The sequence below is a fragment of the Grus americana genome, chromosome 5, assembly GCF_028858705.1.
Source record: "Grus americana isolate bGruAme1 chromosome 5, bGruAme1.mat, whole genome shotgun sequence".
NCBI lineage: Eukaryota > Metazoa > Chordata > Aves > Gruiformes > Gruidae > Grus > Grus americana.
Genome location: NC_072856.1, coordinates 40,737,613 through 40,761,251, shown reverse-complemented (window position 1 = coordinate 40,761,251; position 23,639 = coordinate 40,737,613). Strand labels below are relative to the sequence as shown.

The window sequence follows — 23,639 nt, the reverse complement described above, 5'->3', positions numbered from 1 at the left end:
CTATTTCTGACCTAGTTAGCTAAATTTTGCATGTTACCCTCATTATTGCAGGTTTATTACATTTAACTGTTTAAAAAAATACTAGTACTCTAATCATTTAATAAAGGCATTGCAGAGTAGCATCTCTTTTCAGTGCTATTTTGGTCCCAGTATAAAGTTTCATTCTATGAAATGTATTCTCTTTGCAATGCTGAAATCTTACTTGAAGTAGTACTTACTTGACTGCTGTAAGACCTTTCCTATGAATAGGGGTGTTGGAGTCTGTGTAAATTATTGAACTAAAAAACTGAGTATCAGTAAATTAATTCTTTCTTGTTAGAAGACAAGAATAAAAAAAATCCCAAACCAATCAGTTTCATAAAATGTCTTGTGTCAGGTAGTTGTGCTCATACAGAAGCATCCAACAAAGAAAAACATCATAGAACGTCCTTGCAAGAATTACAGTTCCTTAACAAATATTAATAAAGTTATGATGATACATATTAATATAAATTTCTGATATTAGAGAATCTAATCATAAAAATCTGAGAGATCCTAATAGGTCAGGTTCCTTCCTGAAGGAAACTACTTACGGCTGGATTCTGGGACCCTGAAGATAGAGGCTAATCACGCTTGTTGCCTCAACATTAACATCTTAAAATACCAAATTGTTTAGATTTAAACACTTCCTTTTTAATTGGCACTAAGGGTTATTTAGTGATTTTATTAATTCAGATACGCAGCCCTTATGAGAAGCTGATCCCACATTGTGGAGCTACTGTCTGACACGCTCCTGTCTGCTTTCTGCTGGATCTCACAAACTCCTGTCCCTTTCCAGGCTGGATTGATGTCACCTGGGATGCTGGTGGCTCTAACTCTTACCGTATGGGCGCAGAAGGAAAGTTTGACCTCAAGCTTGCACCAGGGTACGACCCTGATTCAGCGGCATCACCCAAACCTGTTTCATCCACTGTTTCAGGCACAACGCAGTCATGGAGCAGCTTGGTGAAAAACAACTGTCCAGACAAGACGACTGCTGCTGCAGGCTCCTCAAGTAGAAAAGGAAGCAGCAGTTCTGTGTGTAGCGTGGCCAGTAGCAGCGACATCAGCTTGGGTTCGACCAAAATGGAGCGGAGATCAGAAAGTGTAATGGAGCAAAATATAGTTTCAGGCACTGACGTCCATGAACCAATTGTTGTTCTGTCTTCCGCTGATAGTGTGCCTCAGGCTGAAGTAGGGTCATCTTCCAGTGCAAGCACCAGCACCTTAACAGCGGACATGGGAAACGAAAATGCAGAGAGAAAGTTAGGTCCTGATAACTCGATACGTACTCCTGGGGAGTCCAGTGCTATATCCATGGGAATTGTTAGTGTAAGCTCTCCTGATGTGAGTTCAGTCTCCGAACTGACTAATAAAGAAGCAGCTTCTCAACGACCTCTAAGCTCTTCAGCGAGTAACAGACTGTCAGTCAGTTCTTTGTTGGCTGCTGGGGCACCAATGAGCTCCAGTGCAAGTGTTCCTAACTTATCATCTCGAGAAACTTCCAGCCTGGAGTCCTTTGTACGAAGAGTGGCAAACATAGCACGTACAAATGCCACAAACAACATGAATTTAAGCAGAAGTAGCAGTGATAATAATACTAATACTTTGGGAAGAAATGTCATGAGTACTGCAAGTAAGTACGCTATGTTTATTTTTAGTTGAAGCTTTTGTTGTTTCTTTGGCTTTCATTAGACTTAAAGAAGTTTGGATTCTATTGGCTTGATAGAGAAATGAACTTAGAACAGCCTGGACCTTGTGTGCACCAGTAGAACTCATGAAGAGCTCACAGAGTTCATGTCAACTTGAAAGTGTTACATTCCCCTGTGATGTCAGATTACACTGTGGTACCCATCAGATAAAAAATAATTCAAATTTTATGCCTATTATATGTTTAGGAGGAGAGCGTGGTTTAGCTCAAGAGCCTGGAAGACTAGCAACAGTAGCTAATGTGAGATACTCTTGCTCTGTGTCGATTTTGCATACTCACGTTATATGGGCCTATTTCCGTTATTTTTGCATTTTCCTCAGTTTGTGCATATTGTGAAGTCTCTAAGCTTAGGAACTAAGAACACAGTAGAAAGAAAAAAGTAAACTGCAATATGATGAAATTTTAAGATTCCTGCATTCTATCAGGCTGAATAACTGAATATACTCTTAACTACTGTGCATGTTTTCTAAAGATGGTATGGTCATTAAGGCTTAGATTCGGCGAACTGTTCAGGCATATTAAGTGTAAGGAAGTTTGTAGTTAGCAGTGATTTAAATGGCATTATGTACATGCTTTAATATTTGCATGTTCTCAAATTATATGGAGGATCAAGGTATTAGCAGGTAAGTTGTAAACCTGCTTGTTGTGAGTGAGTTCACTCTTCTGAATTTTCAGCATGCTCCCATCAGACTTGTTACTCAGCCAGCCTTATTAGGGATTTTGTTCAGTGATGGTGATAGTATTTTAACCAGAGAGCTGCATTTCATGAGGTAGGCAAGTTAGAAAATGTAAAATTACCCAAGCCAGAAAGAAGCACTCAGTTTCTTGTTAAGCTTTCATGCTTTTCTAAGAATTCTGTGCTTCCTTATTTAAAAAATGTGGTGTTTGATTTTAGCATTTCTAAATCGTTTTAATAGTGTTTTTTGTTGGAGAGGGTTTTTTTAATGTATTCTTGCATTCATATTGTGGTACTGGGGATGGGGGGAAACATTTGCAGCCTGCATTAAAAATGTAGGTAGGATAATCAAGGGAAGACTTCCAGTAATTGATCCCCTTTTAGGCAGATAGTCAGTGCCTCTGGTTCTGAAGTAGCTTTGTGCTGGGAGGAGAGAGAGCACCTTTGAAAGCCATAGTAAGATACTTCAACAGCATGCTTAACAGATTTCATGAATGCTTGGTATCATACAGTGCTAAAGTTGGACATAAGAATGTGGCAAGTAAAAATTTGATTTAATATATTCATACTTTTAAAATTATCCCTCATGTAGGAATTATTTTGTTTTATACATTTTATGCAAAGAGAAACTGTAAGTGGGGGTTTGTGTCCCAAAAAGAGATCAGAGACTAAATTGAGCAATCTCACTGAAGTTATATTAGAGCATTGTAAAAAAACTTGGACTTTGCCCCTCCTGCCTGTCCAGGTTTAAAAGTAAACAGAACCCACGCCCAAAAACCACCCTCCCACCCCCCAACATTTCACCCCCTCAAAGTTGTCAAGTCTGAAATCATGATTAGTGATATGTCTTGTTGGATTTGCTGTGGTGGTTGTGGTTGCATTTAAAAACCGTATTTGCCAGGAGTTAAGTGGTGTCTAGGGTAGCCAGTTTCAATTTGCTCTTGAATTCAGAGTAAATGAAATGCTGACACTTAATGGCTTTTTCTGTTTATTGTAACAGCACAGAGTTTACTGTGAGTAATTAGAAGTGGGTGGAAGATACAAATATTTAAGAGCTTACTTTCAAGTTCTTAACAAAATAAAACCCCTTTGGATTGCAAAATTTCCATGGTTTCATAGAGATGAGCATAGGCTTGTTAACAACACTAAATTTAAATTTCACTCTCTCCCTCCCCACGCGTAGAAATAATTTCAAGCACTGTACCTACTTGGATTGCCTTTGCTGATTTTTTTAATTTGCATATTTATTTGCAAAGTGTTACTTATGTTCCTGAGGGGAAAAAAAGAAAAGAGTATCTGACAAACAACAAAAATAAAGTGTAACATTTAGTTTTCTCAAAAAGCTACCAAATGCATGTAGGGGAAGAATCTTGGCTGTGTTGTACCCTTCTTCAATGATAGTAACTTTTTCAAACCTTGATGATATAATAGTCTGAAATTCAGAATTTAGATTAATTTTTCTTGTAAGAAAGCAGTGCCTCAGTTTACATAAGCTGCAGTAATGAAAATGGTTACTTTAAAACTGCAAAACTTGCATTTGATAAATTTTAGAAAAGGTAGATAGAAAAATATAAGGTTTAAATTTAAAGTATAGGTGGCCCCTCAAATTTGCACCTGCAAATGTGATTAACCTCCTATGTTGGAAGACAACCATGTGAGAAAATGTTTTGAAGACTGGGATGTAAATGTATACACATAGGTATAACTTACTCTGTTATGTACACTAACTGAAATTCTTTCTATTGAGTTTATGGTGAGTTTCAGTTGTTAACTAAAATGCATTTACTGTGTTTTACTTGAATATGTGGTAAGGTGATTTCTTAGTTGTTGCTTGTTTATTCTGAAAATTATTTATATAAATTATCCAACATAAGTAAGGTATTAAGTCACATGTTTCGCAGTACTGCCAGTTAGGCATGTGCTCATCATGTGCTAATAGTTATGTGAAAGATAACAACTCAGAGCTGCTTTAAGAACTTTAGAAAAATGCACAAAAATCAAAAGTTTCACATTTGTCTTACGTTCTTTTCTCAATTCATTTATGTGTAGTTAAACTGTTTTCCCTATATAATATTATTGCTGTTTAGAGGTTAAATTACATTTTAGGCTTAAAGACAGACACAGTATTGGAATAACAGATTTTAGAAATATTTTCATATGTTGAAAATGAAATTAAGTAATTTCAGATTTACAGTGGGATTTGGGGATTTATTTAATAGAAGTATTTGTTTTAAATATATGCAAGACAGTACACTCAGAAGTGGGCATCTGCATTGTAGGGTGCACTTTTGTCCTGGGAAACCCTTCCCCTTTAGTCTGTTATTCTTTATTGTAAAATAACGCCATTACATCTGATAAGTGTTCAACCCCAAATATATTTTTCAGCACAGGGCTCATGCATGTAAATTGTACTCTTCAAGTCATCAAATCATTTATTTTATCTTACCATATCTTTATCTATAGCTTCTCCTCTTATGGGTGCCCAAAGTTTTCCTAATCTGACTACAACTGGTACCACATCAACAGTGACCATGTCTACATCCAGTGTTACTAGCAGCAGCAATGTAGCTACAGCAACTACAGTTTTATCTGTTGGTCAGTCGCTTAGTAATACTCTAACTACTAGCCTAACATCAACATCTAGTGAGAGCGATACAGGTCAGGAGGCAGAATATTCTTTATATGGTAAGTTTCATTTTTAAATGAACATAAGCAGACTTCCCATTAATGATTTTTCCTTTTCTTCTGTTGTTATGATTTTCTCATGTAGTAGTTTCAAATACTTTTCAGTAAATAAAGTTGAGCCATTCATATGTTACTAGTTCTGTACGGCAGTAAGTGAAATAATGTTAATGTAGTAGTATTTTCTTATGTTTTCAGATCTTTATTTTCAGCAATTTCTATCCTGCGTTACTATTAGTTATGGTATAGTTTATTTAGGTGCTTAATCTTTTCCTTAATCAAATGAGTTTAGTATCTAATGTGGTTTGCATGTGAACCTCTAATTAAAATCAAAATGTTATTTCTTGCGGTGTTGTACAGGCATGCTACATGCTCAGTGTGAGGTACCTTGTATTACTCAGTGATTGAAAAGCATCCGCTATTAGGCATATTATACATTTAAAATAATATATGAGGTTCCATGTATCTCAATACCATAATAGTAATTGCAAAAAAAAAATGGAAAGAACACAGAAATTAAAATAATACGGAGAATGGAATTATTTGATTTGAGGAATAAAATCCAGAGTTATATGGGCATTATAGACGAGAAACAGACATTAGGACAGAAGTTATTTGCAGGATATGAATACTGTGAAAGAAGATTGAAGTTAACTAGATTGATAATATCTAGGAATTAAGTCGATGAAATGAAATCAAGAAAAACGTGGGCTAGATACGGGAAGATACATTGCAAGATGCTATTTGAAGATGAGATACTTGATTTGTTTCAAATTTGATTGGATTAAGATTGTGTTCTATTTTGCCTCTCCTATAGCCCATTGAAATTGCTTGAAAAATATCTGGCAATTTCAATGGATATTGGAATTGAGCTGCTTGGAGGCAGTTAAGATATCTACATATGCTATCTCCCTTTATTCTTTTAATATAAAAAGTCTCACATTTTGTTTGGGTGACAAGTCTTAAATCATAAAGAACTGGGCAAATAGTTACCTTAAAGTTTCTGTTGGGGCATTGGCAACAATTCAAAGGGTGTTTAAGTGGTATACATAGTTTATATGTGTATAGAAAAAAGTAAAAGTTCAGAGATTCATCCCAGTCCACCTTGGATTGCTATGAACTTCTCTTTTCTGGTGTTGGGGGATTGATTTTTAAGCCTTAGTACTAGGTGGGTGAAATTAAACTTTCTATCTGTCTTCAGCTTCTTGTTACAGAAATTAATTAGCAATTGAATCTTTAAAAATATCATTCTTAAATGTTTATTTTAAATGTCCTTTACATTGTAATTTGAGGTCTAAGTCATACATTCTTAGTGGAAATTATATCATTAACCTATTTTTAAAATTAATTAAACATAGAATCAGACAGTATACATTTATGTACCATTTTTTTGGTGATCTTTTGTAATTTAAAGTAAGTGTAATTATAAAATGTTTGATATATGCAAATGAGAAACTGATCAATTTTGCTGATCACTCTTAATTATACAAATGTTAAGTGCTTCTTTTGTTAGTCATGTTATTGACTAGACCCCTGGACTTTGTCAGGTGTATGCTTTTATCACAGCTTTTAATCTTATGCCATAAACAATGTTTTTGTTTTCTCTTTCTCTTGTTTAAGTGAGATTTGTTTTTTTTACTCTTCCTAATGCTCCTGTTCTCTAATTTTCAAAATTTTGCTTTAAAAGTTATTCTTGTCTTATATATATGTAAATATATATATGTATTATAGATTTTCTTGATAGCTGCCGAGCTAGTACTCTGTTGGCAGAGTTAGATGATGATGAGGATCTACCTGAACCAGATGAAGAAGATGATGAAAATGAAGATGATAACCAAGAAGATCAAGAATATGAGGAAGTTATGGTACAGTATAGTTAGCATTTGACTAACAGATGCATTAAAATTTTGGGTTTTTTCCCTCAAGATAGGGTCCTAGCTATAGTCTTTCCATTAATAAAAACAAACGTATTTAGATTTAGGACTATTGGTTTGGAGTACCTACCCATTAAGACTCTAAATGAAATGCCAAAGTTAAAATCATGTTGTACTTTTCAGGGGCTGCAAACTGAATACTATTTTATGAAGACAGTTCGTTGTCCCTTTTCCCCATTCTCGCATATATTTTGAGTGTTAAGAAAGCTGTGTTCTCATGCATTCAAATGGGTGTGATGAAATTACAAGACCTCACTAGAGAGGATAGCTAACAGGGCAGTCCCCTTTCTGTACAAATTTGATTGTACCACCTTCAACACTTATTCCAGAGAAAAGCGTTTTTGAACATCAGCACACCCTGAGACATTATAGGTCAGAATTAACATCTTAACAACATCCTGGGAACAAGTTGACAGTAGAAATGATGGATCATTATTTCACTGGCTGATAAAATGGTATAACTTTGTGAGTAGGCTGCTGAATTTTGTAATGATACGGGTCTGGGATGTGTTTAACTGTAGGCCTGGGTGAAGCAAGCTGTAATAATTTAAGTATGCCAGAGGAAATACTGCTTTAAAAAAAAAAAAAAAGACAAAACCCAGCAGGTTAGTCCACATAGGTCTTGCCTACGTTATTGTGAGTTCTGGCTTTTCATTTGATTCTTCTTTAGTGGTATGATGAAACCTTTATCTTCTAACACCGTTGATCAGAATGGATATTGCATGGTCCAAGAGAAAAAAATCTAAGACTTCATTAGGGATTAGGGATAAATGTAAATATTGTTTTATGGAATTATCAAAACTTCCTCTTGTAATTAATATGCATAACTTTTAGCCATTTAAACCAAAGTATTTAGCACTTTAAACCTACTATGTTTATGCTTTTAATAGAAACTCAAGTACATTACTAAATATTTCTTCTGCACAAAGATAGGAAGTTAGGAATGGAAAAGCTAGTAATACTTAAATGGGTCTACAATGCAAGCAATAACCTTAGTTTGTAGATTGTTGATCACTTTTCAGAAATTATTAAATGGAGTTACTATTGTTGTTCATGGTAAGAAGCAGAAACAGCTAAATTATTCTTTGCTTACGATTATACAGCAAGAATCAGATTGGGAAAAGAAAATTTTTGTTTCTTGGGTTCCAGTCCTATTCCTTCTGAAATACTATGTAATTCTTCTCAAGGAGGAGTTGAACTGATTAAAAACTTGTAGAAAAGTCATAGGCAATTAATACTTGTTAAGGCTTATTGGAAGTTAGATTTCTTCCCACCATAATAGTTCCAGTATTTTGGTATTTGATTTAATCTCTGGATAAAACGTGTGTACGTTATATATCAATATATGTATACACTTTCAAAAAAATACTTCTTGTTTTCAGAAAAGTTAATGTGTTTATTTTGACACCATTGTTTGTTTTTTTTTTTTTTAATTTTTTGCTATTCCAAAGTTTGTGGAATACACAAAATATATATGCCAAGTTTGTGGTCTACAATGCTCTGTATTTCCCTATGTTCTGATGCTTCATGGAAAGTTTCATTCTTTCCAAAATTTGTAAACGCACCTGTTGTAAGGTTAGACATTTTATGTTAATTTCTGTATGTCTGTGGCTTTGACAATTGATTCCTGCTTGACCAGTTAAATGGAACTAATACTGTTATGTGCCAGCTTTTCGTATTTTTTGTGCCAATTTTAGTTGACATTACTGCTCTATTCCCTAACTATTATTTTTTTGATCAAATGATTCTTTATAGCAGAATCTAAAAAACCAACTACTTTTTTTTTTAGGAAGAAGAGGAGTATGAAACTAAAGGAGGCCGTAGAAGAACATGGGATGATGATTATGTATTGAAACGGCAGTTTTCTGCACTAGTTCCTGCTTTTGACCCAAGACCTGGTCGTACTAATGTTCAACAGACAACTGACCTAGAAATTCCTCCACCAGGTATGCTGACAAGACATTTGTGATACTTGGTCTGGCTTTTGTATGGAGACTCACTGTGAAGGGCCCACTGGGCTCTGGGGATCCTGTTGCTGTTAACCAGTACAACATGCCTTTCTGGCTGTTTGGCTTTTCTGTGTTTGAATAAGAGTTTCATCTCCCTGTGCAGGTCCAAGCATTATTGAGGGAAAAGTACATTAAATGCTGTGTAAAATAAGCATATTCATGAATTTAACTCAGATTAGTGATAAATCTCTTGCTATGTCTGGGCACACCTGCAAGGAAGAATCTGTGTGTCGAGCTACCCAGAATAGCTTTGATTGGAGAGGGCTTGTTGAAACAGTCCAAAGCAGAGGCAAGGAGAAAGCTAGTACAGTAATTGAGCTGTCTGTATGACCAGCAGCATAGCACCCGATCTTGCTCCTTAGTTCATTCTTGCTTAGCAGTGTGGGCGTAGTCAGTGTTCACTACCGAAAAGAATATGTAGGTTTAATTTATATGGAAACAAGCTGTTGTTGATTTTGATGAACTGAAACAGGTTAATACAACAGGAAGATACTGTGTATGAAAAGAAGAATGCATGTGCTGTGATAATATTAAGGGGATGCTATCAAGATGTAAGGATCAATAGGGATTTAAAAAATTCCTGTTAGCTTTACTCGCATAGAGAAGTGGTGGAGTTGCAGCCCTTAGATATAGTTCATAGTTACAACTCAGTATCATTTTTGACATGTGTGCAGGAAGTTTTCATGCTTCCTTATTTATTACTTTATTAATGTTTAAGCCAACTTGTCATGTGTTGTATTTTTTTTTTATTTATTTAACAGATTCTCAAATTATTTTTCACGTGCAGGTACCCCTCATTCAGAACTCTTGGAAGAGGTTGAGTGCATGCCTTCACCACGTTTAGCACTTACCTTGAAAGTTTCAGGTCTTGGAACAACTCGAGAAGTAGAACTGCCCTTAACAAACTTTCGATCTACCATCTTTTACTATGTACAGAAATTGTTACAGCTTTCCTGTAATGGCAATGTGAAATCTGACAAACTGAGACGTATTTGGGAGCCAACATACACGTAAGCTCCAAGTTTGTTATTCTGTGTAGAAAACACTGTGACCGTTTAGGAAATGGGTGAGAAAGAATGTTAAGTTTTTCTTCCTCCTCTGTAGGACGCAATGCTAGAATTAGTTTTTCTTGCATTTATGTCAGGATGTTTTTAGTGGTTTTAAAGGTAGTGCTGTGACTACGAAACAAAAAAAGTCATAACTTCTAATGCTCAACTGTGACTTGTTAGTCATGTTTCACAAGTCAAGGAATTGACCAAGAGAGCAGAATTTGGTCTGCTTGGGATCTGCTTGGAAGAATCCCATGAGGATGTAGTCCTAGACAGAAGAGAGGTCCAGGAGAGATGATTGATTTTTCAGGGATTACTTCCTTCAGGCTCAAGAGCAATCCATCCCAATGTGTGGGAAGTCAGGCAGAGGCAGTAGGAGACCTGCGTGGATGAACAAGAAACTCCCAACAGAACTCAAAACACAAGAAGGAAGCATGCAAGAGGTGGAAGAAGGGTCAAGTGACCCAGGGGGCAATATAGAGACATTGTCCCAGTGTGAAGATATGGGGTTAGGAAAGCCAAAGCCCATCTGGAGTTGAATCTGGTGAGGGATGTGAAGGGCGAAAGGTTAGGGAACACTTAAAGAAACAGGTTGTACAGGTCCGTGGAACCCAGTGGGATACACCCACAAGAGCTGGCCACTCTTGATTATCTTTGAAAGGTCATGGTGATTGTGAGACATTTCTGAGGACTGGAGGAAAGCAAGCATCACCTCTATGCCCCAGAAGGGCAAGAAAGATCTAGGGAACTACAGACCAGACTGATTACCCTTTCCTTCATCCCTGGAAAGGTGATGGAAGTAGTCCTGAAAACGATTTTCAAACAGTGAAGGACAAGAAGGTGATTTGGAACAGGTGGCACGGATTTATGAAGAAGAAATCATTTTTAACCAAGTGATAGTCATTTTGTCATAGAAGGCTAACTCAGTGGATGCGGAGAAAGCAGCAGTTGTTACTTTCTTCTACTTTAGCACGGCTTTCAACGCTTTCTCCCTCGTTGGCAAACTAATAAAGTATGGAGTAGATAGCGTCTGAAAACTGCCTGAACTGCCAGGCTCAGATGGTTGTGATCATTGGTATGAAGTCCAACTGCAGGCCAGTCATTAGTGGTGTACCCCAAGGGTCAATACCGGGTCCAGTACTGTTTAACATCTACATTAATGAACTGTATGATGGGACAGAGCAGATCCTCAGCAAGCTTGCAGACAAAACAAAACTGCGAGGAATCATTGTTGTACCAGATGATTGCGTGCCATTCTGAGAGACCTTATCAGGCTGGAGAAATGGTGAGACAGGAACTTCATGAAGTTCCACAAAGAGAAATGCAAAGCCTAGCAGCTGGGGAGAAATAACTGCCGGTACAGGTGGGGGGCCAACTGGCTGGAAGGCTGTTTGGCGGAAAAGGCCCTGAGGGACATGAAGTTGAATGCCAGCAAGCTATGCATCCTGGCAGCAAAGAAGGTCAACAGCATCCTGGACTGCACTAGGAAGGTTGAGGGAGGTGATCTTCCCCTTTTGCTCAGCACTGGTGAGACACATCTGGAGTGCTAAGTCCAGTTCAGGGCTCCTCAGTACAAGAGAGACAGTCTAGCAAAGGGCTGCTAGGATGATTAAAGCATCTATCATACAAAGAGAGTCTGAGAGATCTGGGACTCTCTAGCCTGGAGAAGAAAAGGCTTGTGGGATCTTGCCAATGTGTACGAACACCTGATGGGACACAGTAAGGAAGACAGAGCGTAGACTCTTCTTTGTTGTGACACATGAAAGGACAAGAAGAAAATGGCTGAAACTGAAATACAGGAAATTCCATTTGAACATAACATTTGAGCAGGGGTATTGAACTAGGGCTCAGGATGTCCCTTCCAACCTCAACTATTCTCTCTACCCTAATTTGGCCGTACTTGCTTTATATAGACAGAAATTATAAGACTATATGATTGTGTGTATTTTCCACTTACTACACCAATGTAACTTCTGTCATACTAGGAAACTGAACTATATGAAAGCAAGAACTGCAGTAAGGTGATTGCAGTTTTTCTAACTTTATATTTCAGATTTCAGCAGTGCTCATGAGTTGCGTCTATTTTCTGAGTTGTTTTGTGTCAAAAATTGTGTGCTGTAACAAAACTGTTTCCTAGTTAGAAAGCATGAGAAATAGTTGTAAATGTGTATCTCCTGAATTAATACACAGCAAACTACCCTAGAATGTCAAAATTTTGAAGAGCTGGTGCATGTGTAGTGAAGAACCTAAAGTTGGTTTGGGAAATTTGCACAATGAAAGTTGTTTTATTACTCAAACGGCAGTTAAGGAAACATAAATTAAATACTTTGCAAAATAAATATTAAAATCTCAAAAATTAAATATGAGTTTAAGAACTTTGCTGCATCAGGGTATCCCAGATGTTCTGTTCAGCAAAGAGCAGCTGCTATTCCTGGTTTACATGTTATCTAAATGTCATTGATGTCTAACAAGCCAATGTATAACTTCAGAATTTAGAAGATGTGCTATGAGTATGAAATATTAACACATTGTTTTGATATCTAGAATCATGTACAGAGAAATGAAGGATTCCGATAAGGAAAAGGAAAGTGGAAAAATGGTAAGACTTCTCTGTCTTTGTGTATGTTTCTATGGCTGTTTAAACAAAAGCAAAACAAATCTTACTGCAGTTTTTGAAATGCTACATTAAAAAAACTAACAGTTTTCAATTATTTAAAGGACATGAGTGAGTATATTTGTAAATGCATGCTCCTTTAAAAAAAGACAAGATGTAATGCATGTGAAATCTTAAAGACTTTACAATCAGGAAAAACCAACATTTGGTGGTTCCTGTTGTAGGGTTGCTGGTCAGTAGAGCATGTGGAGCAGTACCTTGGCACTGATGAATTACCAAAGAATGACTTGATAACCTACCTGCAGAAGAATGCAGACTCAGCTTTCCTGCGCCACTGGAAATTAACCGGCACTAATAAAAGTATTAGGAAAAACAGAAATTGTTCCCAGCTCATAGCTGCATACAAGGTATATGTCTGCATCCAAACTTTTGTTGTTATGAATGGCTGTGTGCTTTGTTTTGCAGCTTTAAAGATTCCTGTGGAGGAGGGATATGCCACAGATAAGAAAGTTGATTTTTCACATGCCAATATCAAGTTTAGTTTTTGCTGCCTTTTTTTTGTCTTCTATTAAATACAGTCATGTTTAAAATGCATTTGAGTCATGATTTGAACCATCCACAATTTAACAAAGTGTTCAGGTTAAACACAGTAACCGTTCTGATTTTTCAAATCATTAACTTGGACTGTGCAGTCCTAAAGATAGTAACACACACAATTTTCATTCTTAACAATTCTTTTTTTACAGGATTTTTGTGAACATGGATCAAAATCTGGATTAAGTCAAGGGGCCATTTCTACTCTTCAAAATTCCGATATCCTCAGTTTGGCAAAGGAACAACCTCAGGCCAAAGCTGGCAGTGGGCAGAACTCCTGTGGAGTAGAAGATGTTCTGCAGTTACTTCGCATTTTGTATATAGTCGCCAGTGACCCTTACGCAGCACGAACTTCTCAAGAAGGTACATTAATTATCTAGCAGGGCTTCTTAATGTTTTAATGAAAACAAAATAAAGAAAAAATTTTGTCTTGATATTTTCAGAAGGAGATGAGCATCCTCAGTTTAACTTTCCACCAGATGAATTCACAAGCAAAAAAATTACTACAAAGATTCTGCAACAGATTGAGGTATTACATTAATGTATTATGCATAATGTATATATGTAATACTGGTTTTAAGACTCTATGACACTCTTCCTTACTTCAACTGTTTGAAATTATTAGCTTTTTTGCCATTTTGACTTTTGAGTCGTTTCATGTGTTACTTTCTTCCTTATATTTTTGGATGAGTAAATTCTGCAAGAACAGGCTAGTCTGAAAAAAACATGCCAAGAAAAATGTTGTAATAGAATTCTATCTTTTCGTTAGGAAGAATAATTTTTTTTTCTGTACCAAACATCAATATTACCATGTAGTGTGTGTATGTAATCGGGTGGTATTGTAATAAAGGGAATTAATTATGTTAGGGTTCACAAACATTTTATTATTTATACATTCCACATAAAGTTTTCAAAAATAGCATTTAGAAAACATATTCTTGGTACTAGGTCAGTTAGATGCATTAAAAGGAAAACTTGAAGATGTAGTTATTCAGTAGAACTACATTTTCTTTAACAAAGATTTAAAGAAGATGAAGATTCTTGACTTGCTTGGCTCTTGTGTGCTTTTTGAGTGTTGGGGGTTTTTTTATTATAGTTAAGTTGCTCCAATTATTCATTAAAAAAAAGTTCAGTTTTTCATGTTCTTTTAAAGGCTGTTTGGGCACCCTGAATATCTTTGTAGTGATAATTTCTGCAGTCTTTTTTGTTATACTTGTATTTTAGAATGCACTGTAGTAATATTTCAGTGGGGATCATCTTTACTACCACCAAGTTTTTTGTGTCTTCTGGTATTGAGGAGGTAGTATCTAATGACTTTTGGGCAAAACTCAGAAGTAATTCTCTCTAGGTAATTGTATACTCTGATCTCCCTACAGTGCTTTGAATAGTAAATATCCCAGAGATTTACTACATTTTTTTAGTGTGTTTGTGCCAAAGCACCCTGTGTTCACTCTTGAGTCCTAGAAACTCGCTGAAGTTCTCATTCATAGCATTTAAAAGGAGGAGGGGCAGAGGGGGGAAAGTAGCTGTTGCTGAGAAGGAAGAGACCTGCTCAAGCTCAGATGAAAACTCTGTACTAGGGTGTATTGGGTGTCTATGTACTTAGTAACAAACTGGTTGGGACAATCCAAGTCTAATATTAGAAACGCTTTATTTTTTTTTCTTTGCATTAAACTACAGGAACCCTTGGCACTAGCAAGTGGAGCTTTGCCAGACTGGTGTGAGCAGCTAACAAGCAAGTGTCCTTTCTTAATTCCATTTGAAACAAGACAGTTGTACTTCACATGCACAGCATTTGGAGCATCAAGGTAAAAAAAAAAAAAAATTAAGACTACTTCCTTTTAAAAAAAAAAAAAGGTTTTTTTAATTGCTAATTCACAGAAGGACCTTATCCTAACAAGACAGATTTTGCTTGCCAAATGTGAAGCATTTTAGAAAGCAGCAAAAAAGGGAAGAAGATTGAAAACTTCAGAAAGACTTTTGGACACTTGGAATGTTTCTTGTTCATTGTGTTAGAAGTTTATGACGAGTAGCTTACCTTCTGTTTGATATTATTCAGGAAATTCCTATGAAGAAATTTCGTTTTTCAACTTTACATGAAGACTTGTTTGTGTACCTCTAGCTAGGTTATCATATCAGGCAGTAATTCAACTGGGTTGCAGTTCATGGCATAAAGGAGTAAGAAACAAAATTTTAAAAATCTGAAAATAAATGTGAATTAAATGTTTTTTGAAAACATACACCAAAGCACATATCTCTTATAGTTTCTACAATGGTTTCGTGATTGTTTTGATTCATTTATTTTTAATTCACTAAAGTCTTAACAAAATAGACAAAAATCTAACAAATAGGTGCTATTTCAAAAGTTAGTATTAGCTGCATAATGAAACTGTAACAAAACCAGACATTAAAACATGTAAGGGTACCCTCTAAAGTGTTTTCTCACTTAAGAATCCTCAATATTTTGATTGCAGCAGTGATTACCTCAAGAGTATGTAGACAGTGTAAACCTTTTTGCCAGCTCACTTTTATGTAGTGATAAGGAAGATTTAGTTTTTGTGCATTTTCTTGGCTGATTTTTGTTTGTTTTTTTCCAAAGAGGAAGAAAAGTGTAGACAGTGAGTTGCAAAAATTACTGTTGTGTCTAATATGCAGTGGAAATGCCTCATGAAGAATGTAAAATGGGGCATTTAGAAAGAAAGTAAAAAGTATTGTCTTGTAAGGCATCAATTGAAATCTTCTTAATATGGAAAAATTGAACTTCTATGGTAAAATGGTCTGGAAAACTGGACCATGTGTGTTTTGGTTTTTTGTTTCATTTTTGTTTTGAAAAAAAGTCATGTATTAGAAAAACTGTGTGTTAAAGGGATCCTTCAGGAAACATTGCATAGTATTTACTTGGTAAGCCATTAAAATATTGGAAATAGTTTTTAAAACTCATATACTGTATATGAACTGTGTGTACACGCACTTGGGTGTGTACACTTTCTGTTTGTCATTACACTTGACCATACTTGCAAAATAACTAACAGATGGTCACTTTGTAGATAGTTTATTGCTGCATCAATGGTAATACATACAAGAATTTTGAACTTTGACTTCATGTAAATACTGCTGTTGGAGGCAACTGTTCTTCCTTCACTGATAGGGGTCTATATGCATATGATTATGCTTCACATTTGGTTCTATGTTTCTCGAAGTGTGTAAGTAAGTAAATCTTGCTGTAAAACTTGGTCAATATCAATGGAGTGAGGTACAACTGCCTTATACTGCCTTGCAGTATATAATGGAAGTTGTAGTAAGTGTCTATCCACAATTTTGAGCATCTGTGATTAAAACATACTATAGTAAATGCTGCCCTCTGTTCATTCCACTGTACTACGAAAACTGTAATAATGCAGATGAAGAATTGTATGTTTTCATTGGTGCTGTCTATTACATCAGAAGTTATGGCCGGCTCTTCATAGTAATTAAAAATGAATTAGTTTGCTAGACTCATAAAATATGAAGCAGCCTGTATTTGGGCATTTTGGATATTTCTGAGAAATACTTTGGGATATAACTAAAAAAAAAAAATAGGAGGAGGTAATTAGTACTTAACAAGGTAAGTTTTACTTAGTGGCTGCTTTGAAGTTTTCATGCTGGTAGATGTCAAAGCTTTAAACAACTGGGCTTTTGTTTTTTTTCCAGAGCAATTGTATGGCTACAGAACAGACGTGAAGCTACTGTTGAACGGACAAGGACCACAAGCACAGTGCGACGTGATGATCCGGGAGAATTCAGAGTTGGACGCCTCAAACATGAAAGAGTGAAAGTTCCGCGAGGTGAATCCTTGATGGAATGGGCAGAAAATGTCATGCAGATTCATGCAGACAGAAAATCTGTTCTAGAGGTAAAGCATATCTGCCTAGCAGTCGAGGTTAGATAGCTATTTCTGATGACCTGGCCGGGATATTGAATATCCTGTTCCACAACCAACACTTGAACATTTCACTAGGATTTTCTTTTATTATTAACACTCCTTATGTTTTTCTAGGTTGAGTTTTTAGGGGAGGAAGGAACAGGCCTGGGTCCCACTTTGGAATTTTATGCATTGGTGGCAGCAGAATTTCAGAGGACAGATTTGGGAGCTTGGCTTTGTGATGATGACTTTCCAGACGATGAGTCTCGTCAGGTATATTTCAATTTGCATTTTAAATTGAGTGCTTGTATGAAATAAAAATGAGCTAGATATCCAGGAAGGGAAGAACATGTGATCAGTGAGCAGCCACTCATCATGATTAAGAATGACCACTCTGTTCCACAGCTTGCTTTCTTACCTATTCTCTTCTTAACAGAGAAGTAGAGTATAAGAAGTTAAACAGCACAGATGTACAATTAAATTCACCTTTAACAATGTCAACTTTTTTTGTGTGTCTGTCTTAAATCAGGTTGATATTGGTGGTGGATTGAAACCCCCTGGCTACTATGTACAGAGATCATGTGGACTCTTCACAGCACCATTCCCACAAGATAGTGATGAACTTGAAAGAATAACCAAACTCTTTCATTTCCTTGGAATTTTCTTGGCTAAATGCATTCAGGACAATAGACTTGTGGATTTACCCATTTCTAAGCCTTTTTTTAAACTCATGTGTATGGGGGACATTAAAAGTAACATGAGTAAGTTGATATATGAATCACGGGGTGACAGAGACTTGCACTGCACTGAAAGTCAATCGGAGGCTTCTACAGAAGAAGGGCATGATTCCTTGTCAGTTGGAAGTCTGGAAGAAGATTCCAAATCAGAATTTATTCTTGATCCACCAAAACCTAAGCCTCCTGCCTGGTTTAATGGAATTTTAACATGGGAAGACTTTGAATTAGTAAATCCACATAGAGCTAGGTTTCTAAAAGAAATAAAGGACCTTGCAATTAAAAGGCGTCAAATTTTAAGCAACAAAAGTCTGTCAGAAGATGAAAAGAACACAAAACTACAGGAATTAATGCTAAAGAATCCATCGGGTTCAGGGCCTCCACTTAGCATAGAGGATTTGGGGTAAGAGTTTTCATGTTTATTTATAAATATGCACACAGTTTTATGTTAGAGACAAATGTCAATGTGTATAATTAAAAACGTAAGATTTCTCATTTTAAATAGTATCATTGCAAGGGGGAGTCATTAGAGATGCAGCACGGTCCCAGTTTGCCATCTGTAGCTATATTCTTGTTCCTTAGTTGCGGATTTTTTTCTTCTCACTTGCTGCACTGCAATGCCATGTGACTCTAGAAACACCCAAATACTTGTAAAGACCTTTAGAAAAGTGTGAATCAGTAATTTCTTTGCTATAACTATTGGAATTTATCAAGTTTCTTGGAGAGCTTTTAGAGAGGACAGACTGAAATTTCAGATTGTGTTAATAGACGCGCAGTGCAGTGTTTGAATCCCTGTTAAACAGAACATTTGCAAAAAGTTAGCAAACGTTGAAGACACAAAAGCGCTCATACCTGCGTAAACTTGTGTTGGGATGTCATCCTTTGTAGTTTCAGGTTATTTCTGTTGAAACAACAGTAGTTTATCTACCATTAATATTATGGGATATTTGTTAAAATTTTTGTGCCACAAAGATTGTGTAGTCAGAGTTCAGTTAATTGTTTATGGCCATGTGGACTTTAGCATGGCTCGTTAGAGAGAGAAAGCAAGTAGCACCATTGGAGGGCCTAAATGTCTAGTATGTTAAGTGGCTCTATAGCTGTTAGTGCTGGAAAGTAATGTAAAGGATTTTTTGAGTTTGTGAACTGAATGAAATGGTTTGAGTAGTTATGAAGCTGATAACTTAAAGGTATCAAACTCTGAAATTTTCAAGGGTTATCAAATGCAAATAAATAGTGGGTGAGTACATGCATGTGCATGCCATAGATTTGGAATGTGTATTATCTGTGTAGTCCATTAGTTCTGTACTGTGGTACTGCTGTTCATATCCACAAAGAATAGTTGGAAATGTAGTGAGATACACTCGAGCGTGGGGGCTGCAGTTTATAAATCTGGTGTATTTGCAAAAGCAGTAGCAGACTTGTTTCCAATTAGTAACTATCTTTGTATTTTGAAGGCTAAATTTTCAGTTTTGCCCTTCGTCCAAAGTATATGGGTTTACAGCTGTGGATCTCAAGCCAGGTGGTGAAGATGAGGTAAGGAAACAACCTACCCTTACAATTTAAACAGCAGTTAATTTTTTCCTGTCTCAGCGGTAACTCTCATGCAAAGTGAATTCTTACAGTATTTATACTTTGTCTTTGCAGACTGTAACAATGGATAATGCAGAGGAGTATGTAGATCTCATGTTTGACTTCTGCATGCATACTGGTATACAGAAACAGATGGAGGCTTTCAGAGGTAACTTTCAATATGGCAAAATATATATGCAGTTAGGTGGACTAGTTGGTGTTCAGGGTGTGCTGGGTTAAAGTGATGGCATAGAACAGCTTTCAAAACCAAACTGTTAAATTAAGATTGCAGTAGGTAAGATATTAATTTCATAACACCTTTGCGTTAGTTATGCCATTTTTAATCTTGAAGAGGTCTTCTTTACCTTAATTAAGAAACTGTTGATTAGTTCTGGTTTGATTGAAATATAATTGAAATGCTGACATTATTTTATAAACATTCTTTTGACTTATGTGTATAACTGTATGTTGTGTAAATTAAAGATGGCTTCAATAGAGTCTTCCCAATGGAGAAGCTGAGTTCCTTCAGCCATGAAGAAGTTCAGATGATTCTTTGTGGAAATCAATCACCTTCTTGGGCAGCTGAGGATATCATCAATTACACTGAACCTAAACTGGGATATACACGAGATAGGTACTTAGATTCTGAGTGATTTTAAAATAGTAGCTAAAAGATACATTAAGTGATAAAATATCCAGAATGTTCATTAGATAAAGATGCCAAACTGGATGGGATCGGTGGTCACAGAAGAGCAAGTGATTGTCTAAAACTACATGAAGTAAGCATGTATGTTACAACAGATAGGTTAGAAGGTACTTGGTGTTTTTGTGATGAGAGAGGATAACAAAATTTAAAATACTAAAATGTGAACAACTAGTGGACATGTAATGATGGCTAACTAATACAGGCTATTAAAAATAGCATTTTTAGACTTACGGTTATAACTTCTGTTCAGTTGGGTGTAGTTGTTATTTGTCCCTTATTTCTTTCTCTTCAAGAGTAGTTAAAGAAAATGTACTGTGCAGGGAACAAATATAGTGGTGATTGGCTATCAGGGGTGGTCTCAATGGTTGGGGATGTGTGTGCTGCTTATCACGTTTGGTAGCAATAACGTACAAATTACTTCTGGAACTATGTTAGCATAAGCATGCTGAAGGATCCTAATCAGTCTAAGCTGCTATGTGGAGCGATTCTTCTCGTGAACCCTGCCCTACATGCAAAGATGCAGCTGAAATTGCAGTGCCTGATGCCCGAGGACGTGTTTGAGCAGGCTGTGCTTTCTGCCCTCTCCTCCCCCTCCTTTCCCAGCTGGTACGGATGAGGGCAGCTGCAGCTGGAGATCTATTGCAGTCTGTTACATTTTTTTACATGAGGGTCCTTAACAGGATAGAAAAGAAATCGTATTTAAATTTAAGTGGCTTTATACTGCAGAAGCGGTACAGAAAAAGTTTTAAGATACAGTCAGTTGGATTCTTCTCATAGAATAGGTTTGAGTTCTATCTACTTCTCTACCCATTCATACCTAAGATACCCAAATAACGCTCCAAGATAAGTATAGAGAAGAGTTATTTACCTACATTTTTCTGTGTTACACTCACAAGGAGACTAAAGAAGTATTTATATGGGGTTTATGATGTTTTATTCTTAATTCAATACGGAACATGCCCTAGAATCTTACGGTGACTGCTTAGATGTGACTGAAGATCATAATTGTACTGTCTCAAGAGAAATTAAAAAAAGCACTCTCTTGTTGTGTTATCATAACGAATTATTTTAATTTATTTTAAGCCCTGGATTCCTTCGCTTTGTGAGAGTCTTGTGTGGTATGTCATCAGATGAAAGGAAAGCTTTTCTGCAGTTCACCACTGGTTGCTCAACACTCCCACCAGGAGGACTGGCAAACCTACACCCCCGGCTCACTGTTGTACGCAAGGTATGGCTTCTTCAGCTTGCCCTTCAAACCAGCTAATTTGGCTTCTGAATGTAATTGCTGCTACATTAAGAAATAACACTGATTCGGTTTGGTTTGGTTTGGGGTTTTGTTTTTAATTTATGACACTATACTAAGCTTCCAGTATTAACCTGGTTCCAGGTCTGTTCTCTGACTTCATATCTGATAGAAAAGAATTAATGTTCATTTAAGTAAATACATTTGTAAGTTGGTCTGTAGCTTTCCTGATGCTACTGTTTCTTGACAACTGGTGTTAACGTATGCAGTAAATGCCGTGAATCAGAGGACCTTACAACTTGTAACTTCCATATCGAGTGCTGTGAACAACTGCAGTGAAGAATATTCTTTCTTTTCCTCAGGTTGATGCTACAGATGCAAGTTACCCATCTGTGAATACATGTGTGCATTACCTAAAGCTGCCTGAGTATTCTTCTGAGGAGATTATGAGAGAGCGTCTGCTAGCTGCTACCATGGAGAAAGGCTTCCATCTCAACTGAGCCGCTGACCGCAGCATGGGACATGAGAAAGTGTTTTTTGATACTAGCAAAGCCTCTTGTGTTTGTGTGCAAAAAATATGATCTCCACGCTGTGCTCTGATGAGACTTGCCTTTTTTTTCACCTGTGAGGCTTTAGGAACATGTGGAATAAGTTTGTTAGCTGCTAATGACAAAATAAATCCTTGTAACTACACAGCCAGCAAGAAATTGGCACAGAACACTGTGTGATGCTTCAAGGGCTTGCACAACTGGAAATTAAGGTGGTTCTGTTTGACTGTTCCAAAGAACAGATCATCAGATTTTCAGTGTTCACCGATACAAATTTCTAACAGTGTATTTGTGTAAAGTTTGTCATTTAATACCTTGTACACTACAGTTGCCATCACTGATCCCTGTTTCGCTGGCTTTAAGCTAACTGGTCAGAAACTTGCTTCCTTAAAACTTAGAGCTAATGGGCATCTCCCGCTTTTTCTTTTTTAATGGTGCCTGCACTATTGGAGTATTTTAGTGGGTTTTTGCATATAATCATGCACAACCTTTTTTTTTTTTTTTTCTTTCAAGTGGGAATATATTTTGATTTCTCAAATGCCCTGCTATATAAAGATCAAATCCTTAAGTGTGTTTGTGCAGCTCAACAATAAAGCTATTAAAAAACACTGGTTCCTAGTGCAAGGCACACTTAAAGCAAGTTTTACTTTTGGTTGTATTTTCTTTGTATATTATAAACATTTATTTAACTTGTTGCAGTTTGAAGTTTAAAGGAAACACCCAATGTGTAAGCTCAAAAGTAATCATTAAAATGTTTGCAACATATCAAACTGTCTCCTCTGAATAGTTCATTAATACTTCTTATGTTATTCAATCTCTGTACATGTTCTGAATGATGTGCCACACTTTTTTCAAGGTTTAGAAGAACTACACGGCAATAATTGATCTCACGAACTCACCTCTGTGCTCAAATCTTTTCAAAATTAGGGCAACTTTGTAAGAACTAGCCTGGCAGTGATAATGCTGAATGTGGTGGGTTTTGGTGTGCTTCTGTGGGCCCGTGTCACCTGAGGTTACAGTTCTTTGTTACATTGAGTAAAACCTGGGTCAGACAATGCAGCTGATTCAGCTGTACTTGAGATGCAGTGCTTGTCTGGGTTTCGGTGTGTGCTGAGGGATTTATTGGTAAAAAGTGGCTTACAGTAAGATAATATGTCTTTAAAGACATTTAAGTACTTGATACGAGAGAAGAAAAATTACTATTTTAGTTGAATCTGTGTGGTAAGTTTTGTTCTGTGCCAGTTCTCTTTGGTAATGACCTTTGCTTGGAGCAGTGCTGAGGGAGGGCTTGCCAAAAGATTCTGCCTCCTGCCCATACATCAGGTTGATGCCAGATTTCTTCTTGTAGCATTATTCATAGGGCCTGATGGGCATCGTCTCTGAAAATTTCTCCAATGCAAAATGGATGGGGAATCCCCCCTCCCAGCTCCTGTGACTGTTGTGCTTCAACAAAACAGTTGCATAAACCTCGTGTATCTGCTGCAGATCCAGCATTTTGCTGAATGTGTTGTTACGTTAAAGCTATATGGACTGTTCTCCCACGCAACACTTCCCTCCCTGCTTCTTAGACCCTGGTTTCTAGATGCAATGTAGATATGACTGTTAGGTGCTTTCACACACCGTGTGTGCTCTTCCAGTATCAAGTTATGCT

General features: G+C 36.6%; 1 protein-coding gene across 15 annotated transcripts in view; it reads left to right on the top strand.

Moving 5' to 3' along the window:
• HECTD1 (HECT domain E3 ubiquitin protein ligase 1) overlaps positions 1 to 22,758 on the top strand; it is a 65,606-nt gene extending 42,848 nt beyond the window's left edge. For 7 of the 15 annotated variants that reach the window (XM_054825977.1, XM_054825976.1, XM_054825973.1 and 4 more), the window contains 18 exons: positions 818 to 1,654; positions 4,869 to 5,090; positions 6,819 to 6,952; positions 8,811 to 8,967; positions 9,818 to 10,040; positions 12,624 to 12,678; positions 12,918 to 13,100; positions 13,440 to 13,650; positions 13,731 to 13,816; positions 14,968 to 15,095; positions 16,978 to 17,179; positions 17,324 to 17,461; positions 17,718 to 18,325; positions 19,377 to 19,455; positions 19,567 to 19,660; positions 19,975 to 20,125; positions 21,281 to 21,425; positions 21,803 to 22,758. In XM_054825977.1, the coding sequence (XP_054681952.1) occupies positions 818 to 1,654; positions 4,869 to 5,090; positions 6,819 to 6,952; positions 8,811 to 8,967; positions 9,818 to 10,040; positions 12,624 to 12,678; positions 12,918 to 13,100; positions 13,440 to 13,650; positions 13,731 to 13,816; positions 14,968 to 15,095; positions 16,978 to 17,179; positions 17,324 to 17,461; positions 17,718 to 18,325; positions 19,377 to 19,455; positions 19,567 to 19,660; positions 19,975 to 20,125; positions 21,281 to 21,425; positions 21,803 to 21,940 (3,791 nt within the window). In that variant the 3' untranslated portion in view covers positions 21,941 to 22,758. The remainder of the gene's footprint in view (positions 1 to 817; positions 1,655 to 4,868; positions 5,091 to 6,818; positions 6,953 to 8,810; positions 8,968 to 9,817; positions 10,041 to 12,623; positions 12,679 to 12,917; positions 13,101 to 13,439; positions 13,651 to 13,730; positions 13,817 to 14,967; positions 15,096 to 16,977; positions 17,180 to 17,323; positions 17,462 to 17,717; positions 18,326 to 19,376; positions 19,456 to 19,566; positions 19,661 to 19,974; positions 20,126 to 21,280; positions 21,426 to 21,802) is intronic. The other 8 variants (XM_054825983.1, XM_054825981.1, XM_054825979.1 and 5 more) reach the window with 4 other exon arrangements.
• The last annotated feature ends 881 nt before the right edge of the window (positions 22,759 to 23,639 follow it).